The sequence below is a fragment of the Mesoplodon densirostris genome, chromosome 1 (genome assembly GCF_025265405.1).
Source record: "Mesoplodon densirostris isolate mMesDen1 chromosome 1, mMesDen1 primary haplotype, whole genome shotgun sequence".
Classification (NCBI taxonomy): Eukaryota; Metazoa; Chordata; class Mammalia; order Artiodactyla; family Ziphiidae; genus Mesoplodon; species Mesoplodon densirostris.
Genome location: NC_082661.1, coordinates 188,071,474 through 188,096,239, shown reverse-complemented (window position 1 = coordinate 188,096,239; position 24,766 = coordinate 188,071,474). Strand labels below are relative to the sequence as shown.

The 24,766-nt window shown below is 35.1% G+C and overlaps 1 protein-coding gene across 9 annotated transcripts in view; it reads left to right on the top strand.

The window, feature by feature from the left end:
* Nucleotides 1-24,766, top strand: part of ANKRD17 (ankyrin repeat domain 17) — a 163,380-nt gene that overhangs the window by 23,678 nt on the left and 114,936 nt on the right. Inside the window, exon 1 of one of the 9 annotated variants that reach the window (XM_060113342.1) lies at nt 9,257-9,347. The exons of the other annotated variants lie outside the window; for them this stretch is intronic. Within the exon in view, the coding sequence (XP_059969325.1) occupies nt 9,294-9,347 (54 nt within the window). The 5' untranslated portion in view covers nt 9,257-9,293. Of the gene's footprint in view, nt 1-9,256; nt 9,348-24,766 lie in introns of those variants that run through there. 9 annotated transcript variants of the gene reach the window in all.

Below are 24,766 nucleotides of genomic sequence, written 5' to 3'. Positions count from 1 at the left end.
CCTTTCCATAATTCTTTTTTTAAAAAAAAGTTTGTTAAAAATTTGGATGTATGGGAAAATTCTGAGTCCTTCTTCCCACCAGTGCCTTTAAATAAGATGACATTTTCTCTGACATACTGAAGACTGGGATTAGAAGCCTGGTTTTTCCATAAGAAGAAAGTCATGTGATCAAGGAGAGCTACAGCCACTAGAGGCAGGGTATATCTTCTGGAAGAACTGGAATAAAAGATGGGAATAGAGATGGCCTTTTTTATCCTTCTAAAGATACGGATTATCTTATGTCCCTAGCTGGACAATATTTGTTGAATGAAAGAATTTATTTTGATGCCACTTGAACTTAAAGATAGGTTGGCATCCTGTTTCTACTGTACATAGGTAAAATGGTTTTTGAAAGCCTAATTTTAGGAGTGTTGCATCAGAAACATCTTTTGGGAAGCACATTTCTAATTGTATGTTTTTCATATTTGATTTTAAAAATCATAAAATACTATGCTGTTATATGCGTTTAAGTACTGAAAGTGTAAACTGCTAAGACCCTAAGACCTAAGTACACTATCTATAATGATTCTACTTAAATTATACATAGTTTTCTAGGCAAGCTGGAGTGCTTAAAAAGAAATCAAATTATGCAAATATATACCCTTAAAATAACTTATGAGAAATACTTTAAAAACTAAGCATTTTACTGGAAATTGTGGAATTTGTGTTAGAGAGAGATGGTTTACCTGAGCATACAAAAAATGAATATTAAAGTATAAAATTATATTTGGCAATTCAGTTATGCTTTTTAACATTTTGTAAGCTATTGGTTTTTCAGTGGCTACCCTTTAAAGAATATTAACTGCCTTCACTGAGAGACATTGGCATATGTGTTCTTGAAGAGGATGGGAATTGTCAAGTAATTGTAAATATAGTTGTCTCTGTTAAGAAATTGATGAAAGAGCTATTGAAAGATATGAATGTGGGTTAAATTTGGTTTCATAAAACATAGTAGTGATTTCATAAAACATGCTAGTGTTTATATATTACACACATAAAAGTTGTTATATATTAACTTCTGTTTTCTTATCTGGTGTTAGTTTCTATTAGATTTGGTAGTAAAACTGAATATCTGAAATTTGTGGGGGAAGTTGAAAGTAATGGTAGTAACATTGCTTCTAACGTAGCTGTGTTGTGAGATATCTTCATGATGACCAAAGAGTCACAGTTACCTTGAATGAAATCAGTATTTCTTTATATATATAATATATATATATATAATATATATATGGGGTTTGTGTTGGGATCTCTGGTCAGGATCAGGTTAGTGGAAAAGGGACTCCGTTTTGCAATTTTTGGCCTAGTGTTTTGGGGATATAGACAATTTAATGTAATACATTTCTTAGGAGATGGAATTATGATTCTGAAAGAGCACTTGCAATAATTGCTTGCAGGCAAACCATTCCAGATTTGTTATGAATAGACTAGACTAGAAACATCAGAGTGGTAATTGGCATCATGGGAAACCAGACTGATTGGAGCTTGCTGCCAGCAACTCCAGGCCATCAAGCAACCAGAGAAGGAGTTGAGGTTGCAAGGTTCCTTTGGTAGTTTTTGCATCCTGATTATTTTGCGTGCCTTTGATACTGTCTTAAGTGACCTGGAGCTGTTTCTTGTGTCCCCTAGAGCAGAGGTCCCCAATCCCCAGGCCGCGGACCACTACCTGTCCCTGGCCTGTTAGGAACGCAGGCCGCACAGCAGGAGGTCAGCGGCTATGGAGCGGAGCTTCATCTGCCACTTCCCTTCACTCCCGATGGCTCGCATTACCGCCTGAACCATCCCCCTTACACCGCCAGGTCCTCGGAAAAATCATCTTCCATGAAACCGGTCCCTGGTTCCAAAAAGATTGGGGACCGCTGCCCTAGAGTAGGACAATCGTCCTTCCAGAAAGGTGGTAGAAATTGGTTACTCAAAAAAATTGGCTTTGGACTTGTCTCTTGTTGTAATTTGCATTTTTATCCCCAGGCTCTCTACTCTCCCCACCACTGTGCTTGTGGGGTTGGGGTAGGGAGGTAGGCTGTGTGTGTGTGTGTGTGTGTGTGTGTGTGTGGTATATTTATTTTTGTTGGTAGATTCTTGTTGCTTTGGAACAGAAGAAATTGAGAGCACTGTACTATCAGTAGATTTAGCCTATTTGAAACAAAACCAAAAAATGTTGAAGTAAGTTATTCCTGTTATATATGTACTTGTTTATTTTTATTTGAAATGTTGTACAGACAAATTTGGGAGGTGAATGTTTTCCAAAAACAATAAAAATCTTGTCAATTTTGTATACATAGAACCTATTGTGAAATACTAGGAAAATAATGATTTCATGTTGTGACCTAGCATCGGTAGAGACAACAAGTGCAAGTGTCCAGCAGGCACAACTGTAATTGGAGATGTGAAAGGAGGGAAAGCTGTTTTGTTTCTTACTTTGCTTAGTCTGTTACTTATATTTGGACAAGACTGTGGTTGTATTTAATTCTATACATGGGACACATCTGGATGAAATATTTGTTTAAATATAATAATACTTTCAGTATTGTTCTGAATGGAGTTTTGAGTTTTATTTATTAGTTAGATTAAAGAAAAATGGAAAGGGACTGTATATCAGAGAAGATGAAAAAATCATTGAAGATTTTGATTTTAGACTTTGTTGAAAATCAGGATCAAGTTTTTCTAGATTATAGACTCTTGAAGGTGCAGTAACTATTTGTCATTCTATCCATTGTGTAGTATAAAGCCTGTCACCTAGTAAGCACTCACTAAATATTTGTATAAATGAATGATCAAAATAGTAATTGATCTTTCAAAAGAAAGTTTACTAGGGACTTTTTATAGCATTAGCCTTGAGAAAAATTTTATTTAAGCAATAAATATCCTTCCTCACATTTAGAATATACTAATGGATGACCTTTGCATGATTTTATATATTAGGTTATAATTTTATATATCCTTGCTTAATCCTTTGTTACCTAAGCCTTTTAGGTGTTCCTCACATATCTAGAAGCCTGTCCAACTATTAACATTTATTTTGGAGGTTCTGGTGAAGTTTTAATCATTCTTATTTTTAAACATTATCATCAAAATTAGACCTGGGATACATGTCAAGAAACTGTGATAGAAGCTGTTTAGTGCTCTTTTTGTTAATAAAAACCTATCTTCTTCATCTTAGTTCACGTTCGATTTTTTTTCCAATAATGATGGAAGGATTACTTTAGAAATTTATGCTTTAGAAATGAATAGTTTGAAATAAATGTGGAAGGCAAACAAATGAACAACCAACAGTATTTTATTAATTTAGTTTAGTAAGAACATACCCAAAGAATCCTGGATCTTTATAATACTAAATTCCGGCAGAAACTTCACAACTTAGTTAGAGTCCATTAAACCTGTATGGAATTTGTATTTAACCGAAGTAGATTTTTTAAAAGTGTCATTTGACTCACCATTCTTCTCTTTTCTCCAAGTACATACATATAGATAGAATCTGCACTGTGGCTCCTTATTTTGTTTTTTGTGTTTTTTTGGTGGTAAATAAATTCTTAATCTGTCAGGGAATTAATGTTTTTTTTTTGTTAAGGGGACAGAAGTTAGATGAGAGGAGATGTAATTTTCATTTGCATTACCTTGAAAAGTGGAAATGATGAGGGAGTAAGGATAAATCTAGATACATGTTTTAAAACATGCTTATTTCTGATATGAGTTTCTCTTAATAGACTTTGTATCATTAATACTTACTATTTGTAGGGAAGCAGGCAGTCTCATTCACTGTCAGAATGTAAATTCAACCTTAGAGGGCAATTTGGTAACATAAAGTTTTAAATAAAGTTTTAAATAGATGTACCCATCAAGAAATTTACAGTACAGTTATATTCGGGTATGTGCAGAGTATGTGTGCCCTTTTGTTGGGCATGTTCATTGCAGTATTGTGAAATGTTGAAGCAACACAAATGCCCATCAAAAGGGAACTGATTAAATAAATTATAGTACAGTTTTTTAGTGAAAATTTGAGCAACTATCACAATCAAAGAGAGAGATACATATACTAATCTGAAACAATTATGGAGTATTACATTTTTAAAATGGAGATGAAGAAAAGTATGTACAATATGCTTCCATTTGTATAAAAAATAATCTACACTAAGATATGCTTTATATATGTAGGTTATTTCTGGAAGAATACACTAGGGGTGCTTTTTTTTTTTTTGCGGTACGCGGGCCTCTCACTGTTGTGGCCTCTCCTGTTGCGGAGCACAGCTCCGGACGCGCAGTCTCAGCGGCCATGGCTCACGGGCCTAGCCGCTCTGCGGCATGTGGGATCTTCCCGGACCGGGGCACAAACCCGTGTCCCCTGAATTGGCAGGCGGACTCTCAACCACTGCACCACCAGGGAAGCCCACTAGTTGTGCTTTTAGGGGTTGGTGAGAGATAGGTTTACTTTTCCCTATGTTCTCTTTTATATAGGAATGTTTTCTGTGTACATGTATTACTTTGCAGATAAAAACCATAGTTTTTTAAAAAAAGAAAGTAATCTGTGGTGGTAATGAAAAGAATATTACTATGCTACATTAGACATATATTGAGGGCTTCCCTAGTGGCGCAGTGGTTAAGAATCCGCCTGCCAATGCAGGGGACACGGGTTCGAGCCCTGGTCCGGGAAGATCCCACATGCCACGGAGCAACTAAGCCTGTGTACCACAACTACTGAGTCTGCACTCTAGAGCCCGTGAGCCACAACTGCTGAAGCCCACGTGCCTAGAGCTCGTGCCCATGCACATCAACGAAGACCCAACGCAGCCAAAACTAAAAAAAAATAAAATAAGTTTAAAAAAAAAGACATATATCGAGAACCCCCAGTCATATTGTGGCATGGTTTGGCTTAGGAGAAATATAAGGTAAATTTGTGGGGATAGAGTTATTCTAATAATGTATATAGGGTATCAGAAATTTGACCATATTTTGTTAGCCTTTTAATTTAAATTCTGTTTAACTCTTTAATGTATGTATGTCACTTATGCTTGGTCCAGGCTATTTTACACTTCTGCTAAAATATAACTTACAGAGAGAAAAGAGAAAAATAGAGATATTATGAAGTAATGACTACATTTCACACATTTTGAGAGGTGAAGTTTGTTCAGATTTTGTTTTTCTAATAGTTTGTTTTTATGTAGGCGGGTGAAATAATTACATTTATACTGCAACCAATTATTTGTCCTTGTTTTGTTTGAAAATGTGGATTTTGAAAAGTCTCGCCCTTCCCTAAATAGAACAAAATATTTGATGGGAGCAGAACTTCTTTACAAGGAATATTTGATTGAAAAAAAATGTTTTATGTGGAGGAACAAACATCAACAAAATGTTAAACCATACAAAATAGGGTTGCTTGCTTTTCAACATATTTCTCTGTGTGTGTGTGTGTGTGTGTGTGTGTGTGTGTGTGTGTGTTTGGTTTTCTTGCTCCTTGTTCAAAGAAATCAGTGCTGGTCCTAAATAAAATTGTAACTTTCAGAAGATTCCTTTATGCAGTCTTGGTATTTATTAAGCTTCTTCTGCCCTTTTCCCTCACTTTTTATGGGAGGCTTTTCTCTTCACTTTGGATGTTTGAATCTTCTTATTGTAGTAAGTATTTTCCTTTATGATTTAAGTCACTTACATCTGTTAGTTTGTGTTTGTTTGCATAACTGTTAGTAGGTTAACTATCATTTATGCTTTAATGCTTTTGCCATAGGTGAAAATTAAAGATTTTGAAATCCATTTAGGCAAATAGGAAAACAGGTTTTTTTGCCCACAAATTGAGGTTGAACTAGAAGGAAAGTGGCTTACTATTAGGATGTAGGGTCTTATAGCAGATGTATATGAATCTCCTTTCACACACCCTTTTGCCCAAAGTATCCTATGCTGCGGCATAGTCCTCATATTAACAAAAGAACTAGAAAATAAAATTAAGAATAAATAATTACTTTGCTGTATAACAAAGAATTACAGGGACTTCCTAGTGGCGCAGTGGTTAAGAATCCGCCTGCCAGTGCAGGGGATACAGGTTCAATCCCTGGTCTGGGAAGATCCCACATGCCGTGGAGCAACGAAGCCCGTGCACCACAACTACTGAGCCTGTGCTCTAGAGCCCGCGAGTCACAGCTACTGAGTCTGCCTGCCACAACTACTGAAGCCCGTGCGCCTAGAGCCCGTGCTCCTCCACAAGAGAAGCCACGGCAATGAGAAGCCCGCCCACCACAATGAAGAGTAGCCCCTGATCACTGCAACTAGAGAAAGCCCGCGCTCAACAACGAAGACCCAACACAGCCAAAAATAAATAAATAAATTTATTTAAAAAAAAAGAATTACAGAAATTCTCAAGTATAGATTCTGTTTATATTCAACATTTCTAGTATCTTATTTCAGTGACCTAAAGATAATAGTCACAGAACACATGTTCTTGTCATCAGAAATAATTCCTAGTGGTAGCAATAATTTAAAAGGCATTAGTATACAAAACTGGATATCAGATGATTCCTTTATTCATGCATTTGTTATTAAATCAACAAATACTTAAGTCCTTGCTCTATGCCAGATACTGTGCTGGCCCTGGGTATACCTTGGCAAACAGCATTGCCTGCTTTCATCAAGCTTATGATCTGTAAGGGAGAGACATGTTAAATGATATATAAATATCTGTAATTCTGTTAGAAAGCTATAATCACATCTTTATTAGTAAAAACTTAACGGTATATGTCAGAAAACATAAGGGAAGCACCGTATTAATTCTAGAACAGGAAGGAAGGAGACAGTGAATGGTTTGATTGACTTGAATCTTAGGGGGCCCGATTTCTTGTCAAAGTTGGAAAGCCTGTTCTTGGCTTATGGGAAATAAGAATGTATGAACATATGAGTTCCTTGAATTCAAATCTACCATTACTTCTGTTGGAAGAAGGTTTGAGAAACAGAAACTTAATTGATGACTTCTCCTAATCTAAGGATGAAGCAGTTTATTTGAAGTATGGAATGGATTGAGCTGGAAGGAGGAAAATAGTAAGGTCAGTTTTCTAGTTCTTCATAAGCTGTATCTTAACAATGGACATTATTTTGTTTGAGAACCTCCAAATACCAGACACACTCATACATAAATGAAAGTGCTGTATATGGTCTGAGGGAAAACATTTTTAATATCATTTGTTTTCCATTAATTTCACACATCCTTTGAAGTCAGACCATTCTGGGTTTGAATCTCAACTCTGCTATATAACTATGTACTGTCTGCGACTTGATTTTCTCATCCATAAAGTGAGGGTCATATCATCTGGAGGAAGTATAGTAGATGGTTCAGAGGACAGACTCTGGAGTCAAGTACCTGGGTCCAAATCTTAGCTTCTTAACTTAATTAGCTTAGTTGCGAGTAAGTTGGGGAAGTTGCTTAACTTCTGTGTACCTCAGTTTCCAGAATGGAGATAATAGTAGCTACCTTTCTTTTAGGATTATTGTGAGATTTAATGAGTTAATATATACAAGGCACTTAAAGTGGTGTATCACATATAGCAAGCACAAGGTAACTATTAATGTTATTATTTTGAATTATTATCACCTAGGGTATTGTGAGGGTTAAATAACATGTTTATTTGAAAAACAATGACTTGTATATTACCTTACACAGTGAAGATGTCTCCTAAATAACAGAAACTGAGTAGTAGATACTTTATCTCATTTAATCTTCTTTTTTTTTTTTTTTTTTTTTTGCGGTACGCGGGCCTCTCACTGTTGTGAGCACAGGCTCCAGACGTGCAGGCTCAGTGGCCATGGCTTACGGGCCCAGCCGCTCCGTGGCATGTGGGATCTTCCTGGACCGGGGCATGAACCCGTGTCCCCTGCATCGGCAGGCGGACTCTCAACCACTGCGCCACCAGGGAAGCCCTCATTTAATCTTCTTATAAACCTATTTAGAAGAAATTTTATCTTTTGTTGACTGTACCCAGGACAGTTTCTGATATACAATAGAAAATCCATTGTTGAGTGAATGTTATCCCTTTCCACAGATAAATAAACTAAGGCCCAAGAGAATTACAAAATCTTTCTACTAAAACATGGTATCACTTTGAGGAGACATTACTGGAAAGGCCATTCATATCATCACTGAGATTTGACCATATGTGAATGGTCTTTCCTGTCGTTTTCCTTTCCTTTAAAAAATTCACTTTCTCTAGTTAGGAAAATTTAGACTAGAAGAACTGTTCACCTTAGAGTTATAATTAGATTGGTTAACCTAATTGAGGGATCACTTCAAGTTCAGTTTGTATGGCACTCTCACAAGTACAGGGTTACTTTGTTAATACTGCAGAGCACAAAACATTGTTCCTCTCCCATTGCATTTTGTATATTATATAAGGAAGAAATTTGACAAAGTAAAAAATGTTACTAAACTGAGGCAGTGATAAATATAAAATTAGCTCTACTGTTACTCACCCACTTTATTTGCTATTTAATGATCCAGAAACAGTGTTTCTGAATTTCATTCATCTGAAATATTTTAGTCTCTTGTAATATTTATGATAAGGTGGGGGGAGGCCATTTCTTTGGTTAATAAATGAGGTTAAAGACATTCCTAGAAAATGCATATAACTGTGATATGTTATGGCTTGCCTCAGTGATTGTAAATCTGTTGAATGTTAATCCCATTTCTCTTAGATATTTCCTAACAGATTAGTTTATAGAAAACCAGTTTACCGTTAAAAAACTACATTAAATTATTACTTTTGGCACCCTCAAGTCAGCACCTGTAATATATGTGTTACATAATACATATGGCTGATGTAACATTCCTAATTTGGTATTACCTTGCCTCCTTCTTTGCGTATTTAATACAGCCATTAATCTTACTACAAGGCTTTACTAAGGATAAATTGCTACGTAACCCACTTCAACCTCTTTTGTTCAACCAGGAAGCCAGACTTGTTTAAATAGGTTTTAAAAAAATACGTTATTATTTCTTTTTTGAAATTGTAGAGTTTTAAAATTTGAAATGGTAAAATAAGAGATTATTTTGCCTGTTGAAATTACTTGACAGAAGTTTGGTTTGGAATAGAGCTTCTGTATCTTTAAAAAATACACAGTGAGTCACCCCCTGCTCTTTTGGTAGATGCCTGGCTAGTGAACAGCTAAGCTGCTTTAGGCATGTAATAGAACATTCCATTTCCTGTTCCCTTGCTGACACAGAGGAGTGTTCCTGCTGGCAATGATCTAATCATAGTGCAGTAAGAAACATGGCAGTTTGATAAAACATGGTGGAGACAGCGGCTGAAATGGAAGCATATGTTCTAGAAGACATTCTTGAGGTAGGGCTAGGTTTGTAAATGAAATGAAAGTTGAAATCTGAACAAAGAAATCTTATCTGCCGGACTTATTTTACAGATGAATAGATTAGAGGAGAGAGCAAAGAGAGGCAGAGCATAAAAGCAAGATACGGTCAGACCTTATTCTGTGTGAGAATGTGCCAATCTAGTTCACATGATTACTAAAACCTTATTTTGTTTAAACCTAATGTTTTGAAAATTGTAGATATATGTTTGATGGGGAAAAAAGAAAAAGAAAGAAAGGGCCTCGGACTTAATAAAAAGCCTTGTGCTGGTGGTGACCTTTAGATTAACTCATTAGAAGGTGGGGTCTGCAAAGCAGCTTTGAGTAGGTTTAGTATCATATGTCTTAGAATTCATTTACATATCTAAGCCCAAAACTCTGCTTGCAGTTAACTATTAAAAACAGCTGGTTATTTTAGTTTCTAGGGTAAAATTAAGCATATATATTAATCTAATGGCTTAATTTAGCTGGTACATTCTGCTTCTAGGTTTTTCATGTGACTTTATTATAACATAAATTATTAAATTAAAAATTAAAAGACTGTAAAATTTAACTAATGCTTGAGAGCTCACAAAAATCTGCATTTTGAGTCATGAGAATTTTAAATTATATTTTCTTTTTTTCCTGTTTGTGTCAGTGTTATAGAACCTATTTGCGTATAAATCAGTTCAAGAAAATACATGTCAAAGTGAAGCTATAATTGGTTTTGGCCTTGGATGTAATATACCATCAGATATTTGTATTTATAGATATATAGATATTTAAATCCCATTTTCTTACTTTGGGGGTTGTAGGGTTCCCCCCCCATTAAAAAAAACTGGCTAATTTTCATGATGGTGTAATGATGCTGAGTGGTATTCCTAATACTTAGACTGTTAAGATAATTCATTAAATATTTTACTATCTTCAGGAAGAGAATTTGTTAGGGGGAGAGGGCTTGGGAGAATAAGCTGCAAAGGGAAGCTAGGCGGGGTTAACAGGAGAAAAAAGCCTATGCGCATTATAAAGTGCTGCATGATCAATGAGCATTTTCTGGAGTCCCTCAGTGTATGCTTGGAGCTGACATTGCAGCAAGTCTCATGGTTGTTCTGCAGAATGAAAACTGATTCCATTGTATTATCTAGCTCCTTGCAGACACCTGCCAACATACTCTTTACCCCTCTCCTAAGAGCTATTGTCTGAGTTGAATTCTCTGGTTAATTTCCATTCTTTTCCTTTCTTTTTTTTTTTTATATATTTTGACAGAATTAGTGAGTCTTCTTAGAAGTGGTATGGTGAATCTTATAAATAGTGATATATACTTTCATCAAGGAACTTCAATAATTAGCAGTGGTCACATGACTATTAGTGGTTCAGATTAAACCAGTCTAATTATAAAGTTCTAGTGGGACATTTTTATTTGCTTTTTAAAAATTTTGCTTTGGATTTTAAAAGAAGCGTAACTTATAGATTTCAGTAAATTTATATGACATTTTCTTTGGTCATGTAAAATTTCAGCATATGACAGATTTTAGAAGTCTTATTTATTTTATGGGGAAAACTCACTTGGGCATAGTTTTATGCCTTAAGTTTAGGTTTTTCTAATACTATCTTAAAAATTGGCTTTTCATTATTCCCACTAAAACACAAAAGTGTTTAATGTCATGTTAAGATTTTACGTTGCCTAATTTGTTCATAGTCACTGGTTAGTTACAGAGGTTATTTTACCTCTGTAATTTTGATTGTTCGTCCTAGTTTTCAGTTTCTCTTAATTTGGTTCCTATACACCTGTCGCATTAAACCATACTGAGTTTTCTCTTTATTTAATATTATTTTATTTAGCTGAGTATTTGTCAATTACTGGCAGACTAGAAGTGAAAATTTTCCAACTAGTAATAAAATATTCTTTTCCAAAATTAAAAGTGCTCATAATGACCTAATGCTAAAAATAAAAGTTTAAAAAGAATAGACTTGCTAACTCTGAAGCTAAATATACCATTTTCTAAAGTACCTCATATTGCAAGTGAATAGATATATTTTATACAGTGAGCTTTCTAGAAAAAAATTTTTAACGGGTTAGCTCCTTGTGTAAATATCTAATAATGAATAATGAAGTTCATCTATATGTCACAGTGACAATATTATTATTGTATCTAATATTGGGCCAAACAAACTTCTAATATGTGAAGTTTGTCACCATAATTTTCATCTTTATGACTGTTTATTGAGCATCTGGAATTTTATATAGATTTCTGATTACTTACATTAAACATTGAATTCCTGCTATTTTTTTTTCTTCTTCGAATGTAACTTGGTCTTTTGAATCATACATTTTTACAAGGTGCTTTTATTTAAGTCTTCATAAAAAGAAAACAATCAATATCATCAGTGAATTAGTGCAGATTAATTCTCATAATGCTATGGTTTACCTTTTAAATTGTGATTGCTTATTATATATACCCCTGTGTATTTAACCTAAATTTTTAGATGATCATCAAAATCTTGAGTAAAATACTGTAAGTTTCTAAAACTTATAGTAAAACCGGAAAAGCTTGATTTCAACTTATATCATTGCTTCTTAGCTCTCCAAGGTAATGGATTTAATAGAATAATGGTTATTTTAATTATGCAAATAATCCAGTCAGTAATTTTCTTCTCCAAACCAAAGTAGTCAAAGTGTTTCTGTTCCTTTTGCCCACCTTAACTAATACTCAGGAAAATAGCCAAATACAGATGATGGAAAAGGGCTGGGAGCCTATGTAAATATCTCTTTTTTTGTATTGCTTATGTTATTTTTGCTGAGACATGATTATAATTTTAGAATTTTGATGTTCTTCCTCTAAGTCATATATAGTAATGAACCTTAGTACTCAAAAGATCAGTAAGAAGAAAAAGTCCTCCAAACTTTTTTTGGAAGGGTATATTCCAAATTTGTGTGACCAAGTGCTGTGTATATAAACCTGAAGTTTATACATAAGCTTTTTAAATATGAAGACATAAAACATATGAGAGGTCATTTCAGAAACTTGATTACTATATATTCTGGTTTCATTGTTTCTATTTGAACCATGTTTAGTAGTTTTTCTATAAGAATTGCTTTAGAAATGAGAAATTTTCACAAATCTTTTAATTTTAATCAAATTCAAAATACTTTCTTCAGGTTATAGCATTTGATATATTTTTGCTTTAAATAAAGTAGCAAGTTTTTGAAAATAAAAATATTTACAGGGCTTCCCTGGTGGCGCAGTGGTTGAGAGTCCGCCTGCCGATGCATGGGACACGGGTTCGTGCCCTGGTCCGGGAGGATCCCACATGCTTCGGAGCGGCTGGGCCCGTGAGCCATGGCCGCTGAGCCTGCGCGTCCGGAGCTTGTGCTCCGTAACGGGAGAGGCCACAGCACTGAGAGGCCCGCGTACCGCAAAAAAAAAAAAAAAAAAAAAAAAAAAAAAAAAAAAAAATATATATATATATATATATATATATATATATATATATATATATATATATTTACAGTGTTAAGTATAATAACTCTCATGCCAAATCTTGTTCCTTTGTCAGCTGGAGCCAGTGTCTAGCTTCATCTGTACTTGATTTGACAGGTTGTAATACATAATCTAAAAGCCTTAAATCTCTGTCATTGTTCCTTAGAGATTCAGTGGTTGAGGATTTGGCTGAACTGTTTACGGTGTAACTAAATTAAGGGTCAGATTTAAACATATTAAGTAGGTTTATTATGGAACCATTTCTTTCTCTGTATTTATCTTGACATCAGAGGGTTTTTAATAAAATAAGCTTGAAAGAGTCACAGGGACACTATTGTTTCCTTTTGATTTGTCACCATTATGGACTAGTGGTAAATAGTGTATTTTCATCTAAACAGGGGAAGTCCATTTGCTATTTATCATAAAAATTATTTTTAGTAATGATATAAAATCTCTGAAGTAGACTCTTTTGACAGTTACTTCCTATATTTCTTTTTAGTCTATAAAATAGATTGGCTTATATAATGCACATCATTTATATATTTTATCAGTAAGTCTTCCGTGGATTTCTAAAGTTCTGTATCTATATAGTTAGTATAATACTGGTGGCATTTTTCACTAGGAAGAGTTGGAGTTACTCTTAGGACATAAATATAATTTGATCTGGAGACAGAAAAGTTTAGCTAAATAAGTAAATTATTTGAATTAATGTAAGTAACATTTTCCATTCATTAAGAGGCTTTGGAAAGATTGGACATTTGGAGCAGATTGAATCTTATAATTTCGCTCCAGTATTGAGCATCTTTAACATGCTAGGCACTTGAAATTCAATGAGCTTATTAGTCCAGCTAACTTTGCTTCATGAAAGTAAAAATTCGGAAGATAGAATGTCTGTCATTGGTATTTAAACATTCTTGGATTCAGGATGTGTATAGATTTGTATTCGAATACTAGTATTTTACTTCATTTGTTCATCTGAATAGTTTGAAACCCATGTTTTTAGCATTCTGAATTTTTTAGTACGCAAATATTTTTCTTTAAGCACCTTTACGTTATCTTTTTTGTGCTTATCTAATTGTTATGCATATTTATGAATGTCAGGCTGTCTAGAAAGTCCCCTAGATCCCATTTTCATCTTTTTATCCACAAAGATTTTTCTATTACCAATTCAATCAGTATGTTGTTATACATAATGTGTATGTATATATGTGTATGTTCATGCAACACACTCACATATATGCTTACATAAACTCTGTATACACACATCCATGTTCATGCTACATTATGCTTTATGAATACTCTTATGTATATATGTGTATTTTTATGCAACACACTCACATATATGCTTACATATACTCTGCATACACACATTCATGTCCCTGCTATATTATGCTTTATGAATACTCTTATTTGAAAGTCGAGTCTATCTTGAACAGAGGGGCAGAAGTTGCAACATTGCTTTCACACACCAACTTTGGGAGAATGCATATAGGAGTAGTAGAAGATGACTAAGAGATACACTTATGTTAGTTAATAATCCCTGTAAAGAAGACTGATATTTTAGTGGAGTATAAAGGCTTCAAACAGCTTGCAAAAAGATAGTATAACTAGAGGTATGTGAATTAATCTGTTACTACTCTCACATGAGAGTAAAGGCAGGGTCATCCAAATGCCACTGGTCCCACATTAATCCAACATAGTCCAGTGGTTAATGTGGAGGATGCTGTGAAGCATGCATTAGGAAAAGTCTACATCATGTATTATCTGCATATACATGTAGCAACATTGGCACTTTCCTGGTTCTGAATTGTTAGGGGCCCTGTTCTGACCCTTGACTGAAGAACTCAGTCTGATGTGAAATGACTTGATCACTACAAACTTGCTGAGTATCAAAGTCCTGCTTAATCATTGGTTCGGTTTTAATATATAGCTTCCAGATTTGCCAAGACAAAGGTCTTTCAGGAGGTGTTTGTAAATGTATGTGAGATAACTTTTGGTTTAATGAGTGGTTAGATTAATATTGGCCATTAATATTGGTCTTGGATGGAGTCACGCTTCTAACTAACTGGCTGCATGTCGATAGATAGGTATATGTTGTACATAGGATGCCCACATAATTTTATGGTGGCAATAGAAATTGACCACATTAGTTACAATTTGTTGAAAATTTAAGTGATTATACAGAGGGATTGTGTCATTACATGTTAACATAATTTTATAAAAAATAACTGTTATCCAAAAGAAAAACAACTGAGAAGAATGGCCTTATTTTACATTTTTACAAATATATTTTAAGTCTGGCTTAATAGAAGATAACTGGACTCATATATCTGCTTTTTTTTTTTTTTTTTTTTTTTGCGGTATGCGGGCCTCTCACTGTTGTGGCCTCCCCCGTTGCGGAGCACAGGCTCCGGACGCGCAGGCTCCGGACGCGCAGGCTCCGGACGCGCAGGCTCAGCGGCCATGGCTCACGGGCCCAGCCGCTCCGCGGCATATGGGATCCTCCCAGACCGGGGCACGAACCCGTATCCCCTGCATCGGCAGGCGGACTCCCAACCACTTGCGCCACCAGGGAGGCCCCATATATCTGCTTTTATATTCAGTCTGTTGCAATACATTATTTTGGAGGAAGTCTAAGAAGAAAATGTCTTACGTTTATATGAGGGTAAAAAAAGGGGAAGAATATTTTAATAACCCTTTTGATAATTGTGGATATTCTTCTTTGATACCACTCCTAAAACTACTCAAATGGGGGTTTCCTGGAGGTCAGTTTCAGGGTGTAATCTGAAACATTATCAATGAATTTTCTGAGCTTTGTTCAATTAAAACCCACTGGGTTTTTGTGTGTTTTGAATAGATCTTTTGGTGCATGATTTTGTAGCACCATACATTGGCAATTGGAAAATACTGATTACTGACTTTCAAATATTGCTGCATTTTATTCTGCAATAATAACATTTGCTAATATCACCACTGTTCTCCTTAGAAAAGTAAAAAGTGGGAAGCTGTCACATTCAGTGACAGATATAAGTTTTCCAAAATTCTAATGTATACTTGAAAGCTTGATTTTATCACTGATGACAAAGAAAGTGAGTTGTTTTCCTTGAAATGATATTGGTGTTCGTGAAAAAAACTATTGGTTTAGCTCACATTTATATAAGTGTTTTCTTGAGACAACTACAGTACCTGGGTATGGAGCAGAAATGTTTCCCATTTTGTTACACACAATATTTAAAAGTAATGTACTCAAGATTGAAAATTTAAAAATGAGTACTTTTTACTGCTTCATAATGGAAACTCACCTTTTTTTTTTCTTTCACTTAATTATGAGTGCATGACAGAAGAATATGATGATTCGTGATATGACCATGATTCGTGTAAAGGGAACAGCAGTTTTACCCACCATTACTTTTGTATCATCAGTACAAGTGTCAACACAGTGAAACAGGCAAATAACATTTTAGTACTGTATTATAAAAATAGTTTTAACTTCAGAGACCCTCTGAAAGAGTCTTGAGGATCCCCATGGATCCTGTGGGCCATACCTGAATAACCGCTGGTTTAGTATATTGCCCAAGTTTACAGTCAGTAATGGCAGAAAACTAAGATTTAGATTTAAGTCTATTTGATTAAAATGTTTTCTTTTACCATTTTATCAAATTTCTTAATTTATCACATAGTCCCAACTTCTCTAATCACTTTTGTCACTCTCTCTAGGTTTCTTTTTCCTTCAACTACAATGTAGCAGATTTAAGACATGGGGAACATTTTGTGGAAAAAACTTTAAATACTGCTTTACAATTATAAGCCCTAGATTAGTCATTCAGAATCTATGAAAAAGGATTTTGAGGATTCCCGAGTGAAATAGTGAGTGAAAGAAGCTAGACATAAGTAGAAAGTGGTTTTGCTTGAGGAATAACATTCTGTAAGTAACACTTTTGATTTTGGTAAGGATAATTAAAAACTTAAATGGGTTATACATTTCATCACATGTCATATGTTACAGTTCTAAATGATTAGGAAAGGACTTTGTAAATTATAACTATTTGAATATTCCTATCTTAGCAAGTAGAAACAAGTATATGAAGTATTTGTCAAATTTGAATATTTTTCTTTTTGAAGGTTTTAGGCTTCTTTTCTATATTCTGTCACAGGTGCCAGCTGGTTTTCATGCAGTCACAGAAGTCCTTTCTTTGAGACTAGTTCTATTTTATATTGTCTATGAAAATGAAAAATGAGATTAAGATAATATATATCTTGGTTATCCAAAGGCTAAGCTGTTTCAAATTCCTTTGCATAGTAGCAAATTAAGTCATTTAAAATCTACTTCATACTTTCCTCTTGTATTTATATGTACTGTGTTTTTGCCACAATTTAATTTTGAAATTGGCACTGAAATCATGTGGTCCCATAGGAAAAGATGGTCAGTTACATCTGCACATCTCTGTCTTTACACTTCTTAAGTGCTGCAACTCTTCTCCCAACCTCCAAATTCCAAGGGACTGTTGAGATGAGGAGCAATGTTGAGCCAGTGTTAAACTGCTTGTTGGTGTTTTCTGCTCTCTGAATTCCTTCTTTAGTCTCAGACCTTTTATCATTTAGCCTCTTTCTCTGAGTTTTGATACCTGCTGCCCACTTTATTTTGATTTCTTATTCCTGCTACAGATGGTCTAGATTCTGCTCTTCTACTTGATGTTTGATTGTGACCAGCCTAACTCCTTGATTACAGACCTTCTCATACAGACCTTCTCATTTGTTGACCTTCTCATTTGTCTATCTAGTGTTTATCCTTAACTGGTTCTAACCTTGAATTTGTCCTGTTGCCATTCCCCTAGTCTTTGTCACATGTTCTACATTTGTAATCATAAAAAGATCAACATATATTTGTATGAACTGTTTAAGCAAGTTTGAGAAATACAGTTTCTGAATTCTTATGTTCTATAGGAAATACTGGTTAAGATTTTCCAAAAACTTGTGCTGGTGTTTAAGTGTTCACAGACATTGGAAAGTTTTCCTTTTTATTATTTTGTCACATTTGTACAATATTTGTTATCTTCCCAAAATATCTTTCTCAGTTTCTTTTTCCTGATTTTTTTCGTTTTATCTATGAAATAAAGTAAATGGAGATAATAGTAGATGGAAGATTACTTTCTTCTATGAAACTTTATTTATTTAAAAAAACAAAATATTAAGATTAAGCCCTATAAATGTCATTTGAAAAAAATCTTGTCAGGTGGATCATCATTCTGTAAGTATTTTATGAATTACAAAGAATATATCTTTTATAAAGTGTGATAGGTAAGTGAGAATGCTGAATTATGTTGACATTGATTTTTAAGTATTTCTAGAGTATATTTAATAGGCTTCCTTTTTCATTGTCTTGAGCTTATAGTATTATTATATGATTTTCTGTGAATAGTTTTATTCTTGGTGTCTTCCGTGACTTAGCATTGTATCTTAACACAGTAGATGCTTGTTTCTCAATTTTTTTTTTTAAGAAGATGTTGGGGGTAGGAGTTTATTAATTAATTAATTTAATTTTGCTGTGTTGGGTCTTCGTTTCTGCACAAGGGCTTTCTCTAGTTGTGTCAAGCAGGGGCCACTCTTCATCTCGGTGCACGGGCCTCTCACCATCGCGGCCTCTCTTGTTGAGGAGCACAGGCGCCAGATGCGCAGGCTCAGTAGTTGTGGCTCACGGGCCTAGTTGCTCCGCGGCATGTGGGATCCTCCCAGACCAGGTCTCGAACCCGTGTTCCCTGCATTAGCAGGCAGATTCTCAACCACTGCGCCACCAGGGAAGCCCTGTCATTGTAATTTGAGTTATACAATGAAGGAATTACCCTCCTATCTTTTTCTCTTGGGAAGTTCTTTGAACTCTTAGCTTTGGTTAGGTATATACATGGAATGAGGAAGAAGAACTAAAAGTTAATCACATTACTCAAACCAACCCAGGTGATCAGTAGGTTGGAGTTCTAAGACTTAGAGTCTTCGTATATTACTTGAAATAAGTTTTTTTTTTATTCTCACGCTTCTGAATCTCTAAAGTTAAATTGTACCATATAGTTTCTCTAAGATCCCTTCTAGATATAAAAGTCTTAACTAGAACTCTTAAGACAGTGGCTTCAGTAATGTCTAAACAAAAAGTTTGAGATGATGATGTGTATCTCTCATGTATTTCAAAAGCTTTATAACCTGTTTTTCTTTGTTACTTCACATTTAAGAACCAAATCTAAGGGCTTCCCTGATGGCGCAGTGGTTGAACGTCCGCCTGCCGATGCAGGGGGCAGGGGTTCGTGCCCCGGTCCGGGAAGATCCCACATGCCGCGGAGCGGCTGGGCCCGTGAGTCATGGCCGCTGAGCCTGCGCGTCCGGAGCCTGTGTTCCGCAACGGGAGAGGCCCCAACAGTGAGAGGCCCGCATACCGCAAAAAAAAAAAAAAAAAGAACCAAATCTAAGCTTAGTTTTGCACCTGAACCATCTTTTATTTGACATTCTTATACCCACCCAACTTTATTTTTACGATACTTAATATGAATTGTTTGCCTTTACATTATATTCTGATATTCTGTTAGTACTTACATTGTTTACCTGCTACCCTCTTCAACATCTATTCATTATTCAAAGTCCTACTGCTTCCCTAGGGTTTTCTCTCTCTCGTTTTCCTTTCAAGTTGATTATCTCCTACCCTTTTCTGCTCTTAAAAAGTAGTGTGAAACTGTGTACATTTAAAATATTTTAATGTCTCTATAATGTCCTTGGTAAGTGTTAAATTCTTTAATATGGATACCTTGGCTCTTTTTAAATTAAAAAAATTACTTCTGTATTTATGTAAAAGATATTTCATCCCACAAAAGAATTTGAAGTAGCTTATAAAAGTATATATTATAGGGGCTTCCCTGATGGCACAGTGGTTGAGAATCTGCCTGCCGTCGCATAGAAACGAAGACCCAATACAGCAAAAATAAATAAATTAATTAATTTTAAAAAAGTATATATTATAAAAAATAAAAATACAAAAGGCAGAATTAGTAAACGAAGACCAGAGGTAAAAGTAGTACACAGAAATGCATATACAATATATAATTACCAGACTTAGATTGAATTAACTAGCAACCAGAGCCAAATTAGAAACTTGATGAGTTTTGAGGTTTGTGTTATTCATAAACTTCACAACCATACTACATAATCTGGATAACTGATATATTTCGTGCAATTTAGGGCTCAAAAATTTTTTTCCTTTGGGTCCCTGTATTGGAGGAACTGCTTGTTGTAATAAATAACTTCATCATTCCAAAAGTAAACAAGCTTTATATTGTTTCTACAGAATGTAAGCGAAGGGTTTTCTGTTAAAATTCAGTTGGGTTAAAAAAAAAAATAGTACTGTAGCCTGAGTACTCAGTTTTCTGGTGGTCTGGTTTGTTTCAAGGATTAAATTTAGAACATCCGGAGCAGAGGTTGCAAACTCATGGTTTCTTGGCTATATCAGATTTAGAAATGTATTTTATATAGCTCACATAATGTTGGCCCACATGATGGCCATTTATTTACATTTTCTTTAATTATCTCATAACTTTTGTGTAGTTTTCACTGTTCAGGCCTTGCAAATGTTCTGTTAAATTTGTCCCTGTAGGGGAGGAAAAACTTCTCTACCCTCTTATATTCAGTGACTGAGACCTGCAAATTAAACTGATAGCAGATTAGCAGGAGAGAAGATTTATTACACATGCACATGGTGGGGGGGGCTCATAGAAAAGAAGTGAAAACCCAAAGAAGCAGTTAGGCTTGGGAGCTTATATGCCATTTTAACAAAGGGTGATAAATTGTGTCCTGACTAGCCAAAGGAAAAAGAATTTGGGCTTCTAGGGTGGTAAATTGTAGGAAGGTAACTATATGGGAAAACTAATTGGTAGATAAGGATTATTTATTGAAGTTTCTTATGCAGACTTAAGTTGGAGCCATCACCAGTGAAAAGAGTCATCCCCAGTGAAAAGAGTCATCTCCAGTGATTGAGTCTTTCTCCTCTTCCTGGTTTGGGAGAGGGCAGGAGGGTATACTTCACAAAGGGGAAATTTGTGTTCTTCTTTTAGGCAGAAAGGGGTAGGGCAGTAGAGTTCCTTCTGCATCTGCCTCTCAGTTGCCTTCAGTCAAAATAATCCTTATGCCAAAGTGGTATATTTTGGGGTGGCATATTCTTTTTTTTTTTTTTTTTTAGATGTTGGGGGTAGGAGTTTATTAATTAATTAATTTATTTTTGGCTGTGCCGGGTCTTTGTTTCTGTGCGAGGGCTTTCTCTAGTTGTGGCAAGCGGGGGCCGCTCTTCATCGCGGTGCGCGGGCCTCTCACTGTCGCGCCCTCTCTTGTTGCGGAGCACAGGCTCCGGACGCGCAGGCTCAGTAGTTGTGGCTCACGGGCCCAGTTGCTCTGCGGCATGTGGGAACTTCCCAGACCAGGGCTCGAACCCGTGTCCCCTGCATTAGCAGGCAGATTCTCAACCACTGCGCCACCAGGGAAGCCCTGGGGTGGCATATTCTAATGTCCTTTATCCCCTAAGTGTTTTATGTTTTTTTTAAATTATTGTGAATGATAATTCTTTATATTTTATTTGGCAGTTGCTTGTTGCTTATATATAGAAATGCAATGGACATTTGTATATTGAACTTGTATCCTACTGGCTTGCTAAATTCACTAGTTCTACCAGGATTGTTTGATGGTAGGATTTTCTACATACATGGTCACCACTGCAAATTAAGTCAGTTTTTTCTCCCCTATTTTTATGCCTTTAATTTTTTTATTTCTTCCTTTATTGCCCTAGGTAGGACCTCCAATAAAATGCTGAATAGAATTGGTGATCTGTGGACAACACTGCCTTGTTCCTGATGTTAGGGGGAAAAGTTCAGTTTTTCCTAATTAAGTATGATGTTATCTATACTCTTTTTTTTTTTTGAAGGCTATTAATTTATTTATTTTTGCTGTATTGGGTCTTCGTTTCTATGCGACGGCTTTCTCTAGTTATGGCAAACGGGGGCCACTCTTCATCGTGGTGCGCGGGCCTCTCACTATCGCGGCCTCTCTTGTTGCGGAGCATAGGCTCCAGACGCACAGGCTCAGCAGTTGTGGCTCACGGGCCTAGTTGCTCCGCAGCATGTGGGATCCTCCCAGACCAGGGCTCGAACCCGCGTCCCCTGCATTAGCAGGCAGATTCTCAACCACTGCACCACCAGGGAAGCCCCTATACTCTTTTTTTTGATTCTCTTATCTGGTTGAGATGTTCCCTTCTATCCCTAGTTTGCTAGGAATTTTTATTATCAAAAATAATATATATATATATTTTTTTAGTTGAAGCATTTCAGTTTATTTTACTGAATAAGGTATTTTACATTTGTTGATAACTCTCTACTTTGTTCCAAGTTATTTATGTGGCTTACAAAAATACATATGAAATAAAAGAATCATTGGAGACAAAAAAAAGAACATGTTAAAATGTAACTATAATACAGTTGACCCTTGAACAACACAGGTTTGAACTGGGCAGGTCCACTTATGCATAGATTTTTTTTCAGTAAATCCATACTAAAGTATTGATACTACATGATCTTCAAGCAGTTGAACAGTTGGTTCTCAGATGCAGAACTGTGGATACAGAGGGCCTACTGTAAGGCTTCTGACTTTCAGCTGCATGGGAGTCAGCACCGTTAACCCCCCTCTCACCGCCCCATGTTGTTCAAGGGTCAACTGTACTCAAAACATGTACTGTGAGCACCTCTAAGGTGGGTTAGTGAGAGCTGAACTTGGCACCTAGGTTCAAAAGATATTGAATTGTCGGGTGTTCTATCTGTTTCTATTAAGATGATCCTATGATTTTCCTCTTTTATTCTGTTATTGTGTGAATTATATTAATTGACTCTTGGATTTTAAGCCAACTTTGTATTCTTGGGATAAACTTCATTTGGTCATGATGTATGACCCCTTTTGGATATGGCTGGCTTTGGTTTACTAGTATGTTATTAAAGATTATTGTTCTTCACAAGGCATAGTGGTCTTTAGTTTTCTTTTCTTAAAAAACCTTTGACCATTTTTGTATTAGAGAAATGTTAGCCTCATAAAGTGATTGGAAGTATATCTTTCTCTTCTATTTTCTGAAAGCTTGTTTGAATGATTGAATTGACCAGTGAAGCCATCTATACCTAGTGTTTTATTTGTGGGAAAATTTTTAATGAAAAGTTGTTTCTTTGATAGAAATATAGCTGTTTAGCTTTTCATTGTCAGTTTTGATAGTTCTAAGTATTGTAAAGAGTTTGTCTATTTCAACCTAAGTTGTTGAATTAATTGACATAGAGTTCTTCATAACAGTCTTGTACTCTTTAAATGACGGTAAGATCTGTAATAATCTTCCCTCTTTCAATCCTGATATTGATAATTTGCATTTTTAATGTTTCTTTTCTACTGTGAGTATCAAAAGCTATAAATTTCCTTTTCATACAGTGGTTATACCACACATTTTTATGTGTTGTGTTTTCATTATTACTTAGTTCTAAATGTTTTGTAATTTTCCTTGTGATTTCCTCTTTGACTCATTCTGCCTTTCTCAGCTGGGGTTTCATGGGAGAATTACACTTTAATGCTTAAGACATCTCTTTTCTCCTGTGCCTGTATAATGATACTGTTTATATAACATCCTTGGGAGAATTGAGAAAATAGTCTTTCAAGTCATTTTTGGACATCTGTGGTTCAGATGAGGAACTATTTTTGAGAACGGTTCTGTGGATTATTTAAGAGTATTTTATTTTATTTCTAAAATGTTGGGGTGTTGTAGGTTTCTAATTATGTGTGGTCAGAGAATATACTGTAGTCTGATTTCAATTCTTTTAAATGTATTGAAACTTGTTTTATGGTCCAAAATATGGTTTATTTTGGTAAATATTCCATGCATACCTAAAAAGAATATATTCTCTGCAGTTGTTGGGGTGAGTGTACCATAAATGTCAATTAGATTATGTTAATTAATAATGTTCAAGTCTTTTATATCCTGACTGATTTTCTGTCTACTTGTCTACCAACTACTAAGAGATGAGTTTTGAAATTTTCAACTATAATTATGGAGAGTCTTGTGTTTTCTTTCTGATCTGTCAGTCTTTGCTCCGTTATAATTTGGAGGTCAGTTATGAGGTACATAAACATTTAGGATTATTATGTCTTCTTGCTAAATTGATCCTATTATGTAATTAAATGTCCCTCTTTATCTTTGTTAGTATCCCTTGTTTTGTCTAGATTCTACTTTGTTGGTATATCTTTCTCCGTTCTTTTAACCTCTCTCTGTCTTTATATTTAAAGTGTGTTTCTTATAGAAGGCATATAGTTATCTCTTGCCTTTTTATCCAGACTGTCAATTTCGCCTTTTAGTCAGTGTATTTGGTCCATTTTCACTTAATGTAATTATCAATATTTTATGTTTGAGTCTACCGTCTTGCTAATTGTTTTCTACTTGTCCCATTTGTTATTGCCCCTTTTTCCATTGTTAATGTATTTTATTAGATTGAGTATTTTTAGTATTCCATTTTATTACCTCTGTTGCATTAATACCTCTTTTTATTATTTTTAGGTGGTTGTTTTAGGGTTTGCAGTATACATATTTTAACCCATAGCTGCCTTCACATAATAATATACCACTTAACACATAATGTTAGGAACATTATACCAGTTTATTTTATTTCTCTCCTGTGTCTCTTGTGGAATTATTGCCATATATTTTATTTCTACATATGTTGTGAACCTCCAGAATAGATTATTATTTAAAGGTTTTTTTTTTTAATGAGGAAAAGATACCCATTTTTGTATCACTCTGGTGTTCTTCATTACTTTGCACGAATTCAGTTTTATTGGGTATCTACTTGAATAATTTACATCCACTTGAATAATTTTCCTTAATGTTTCTTATG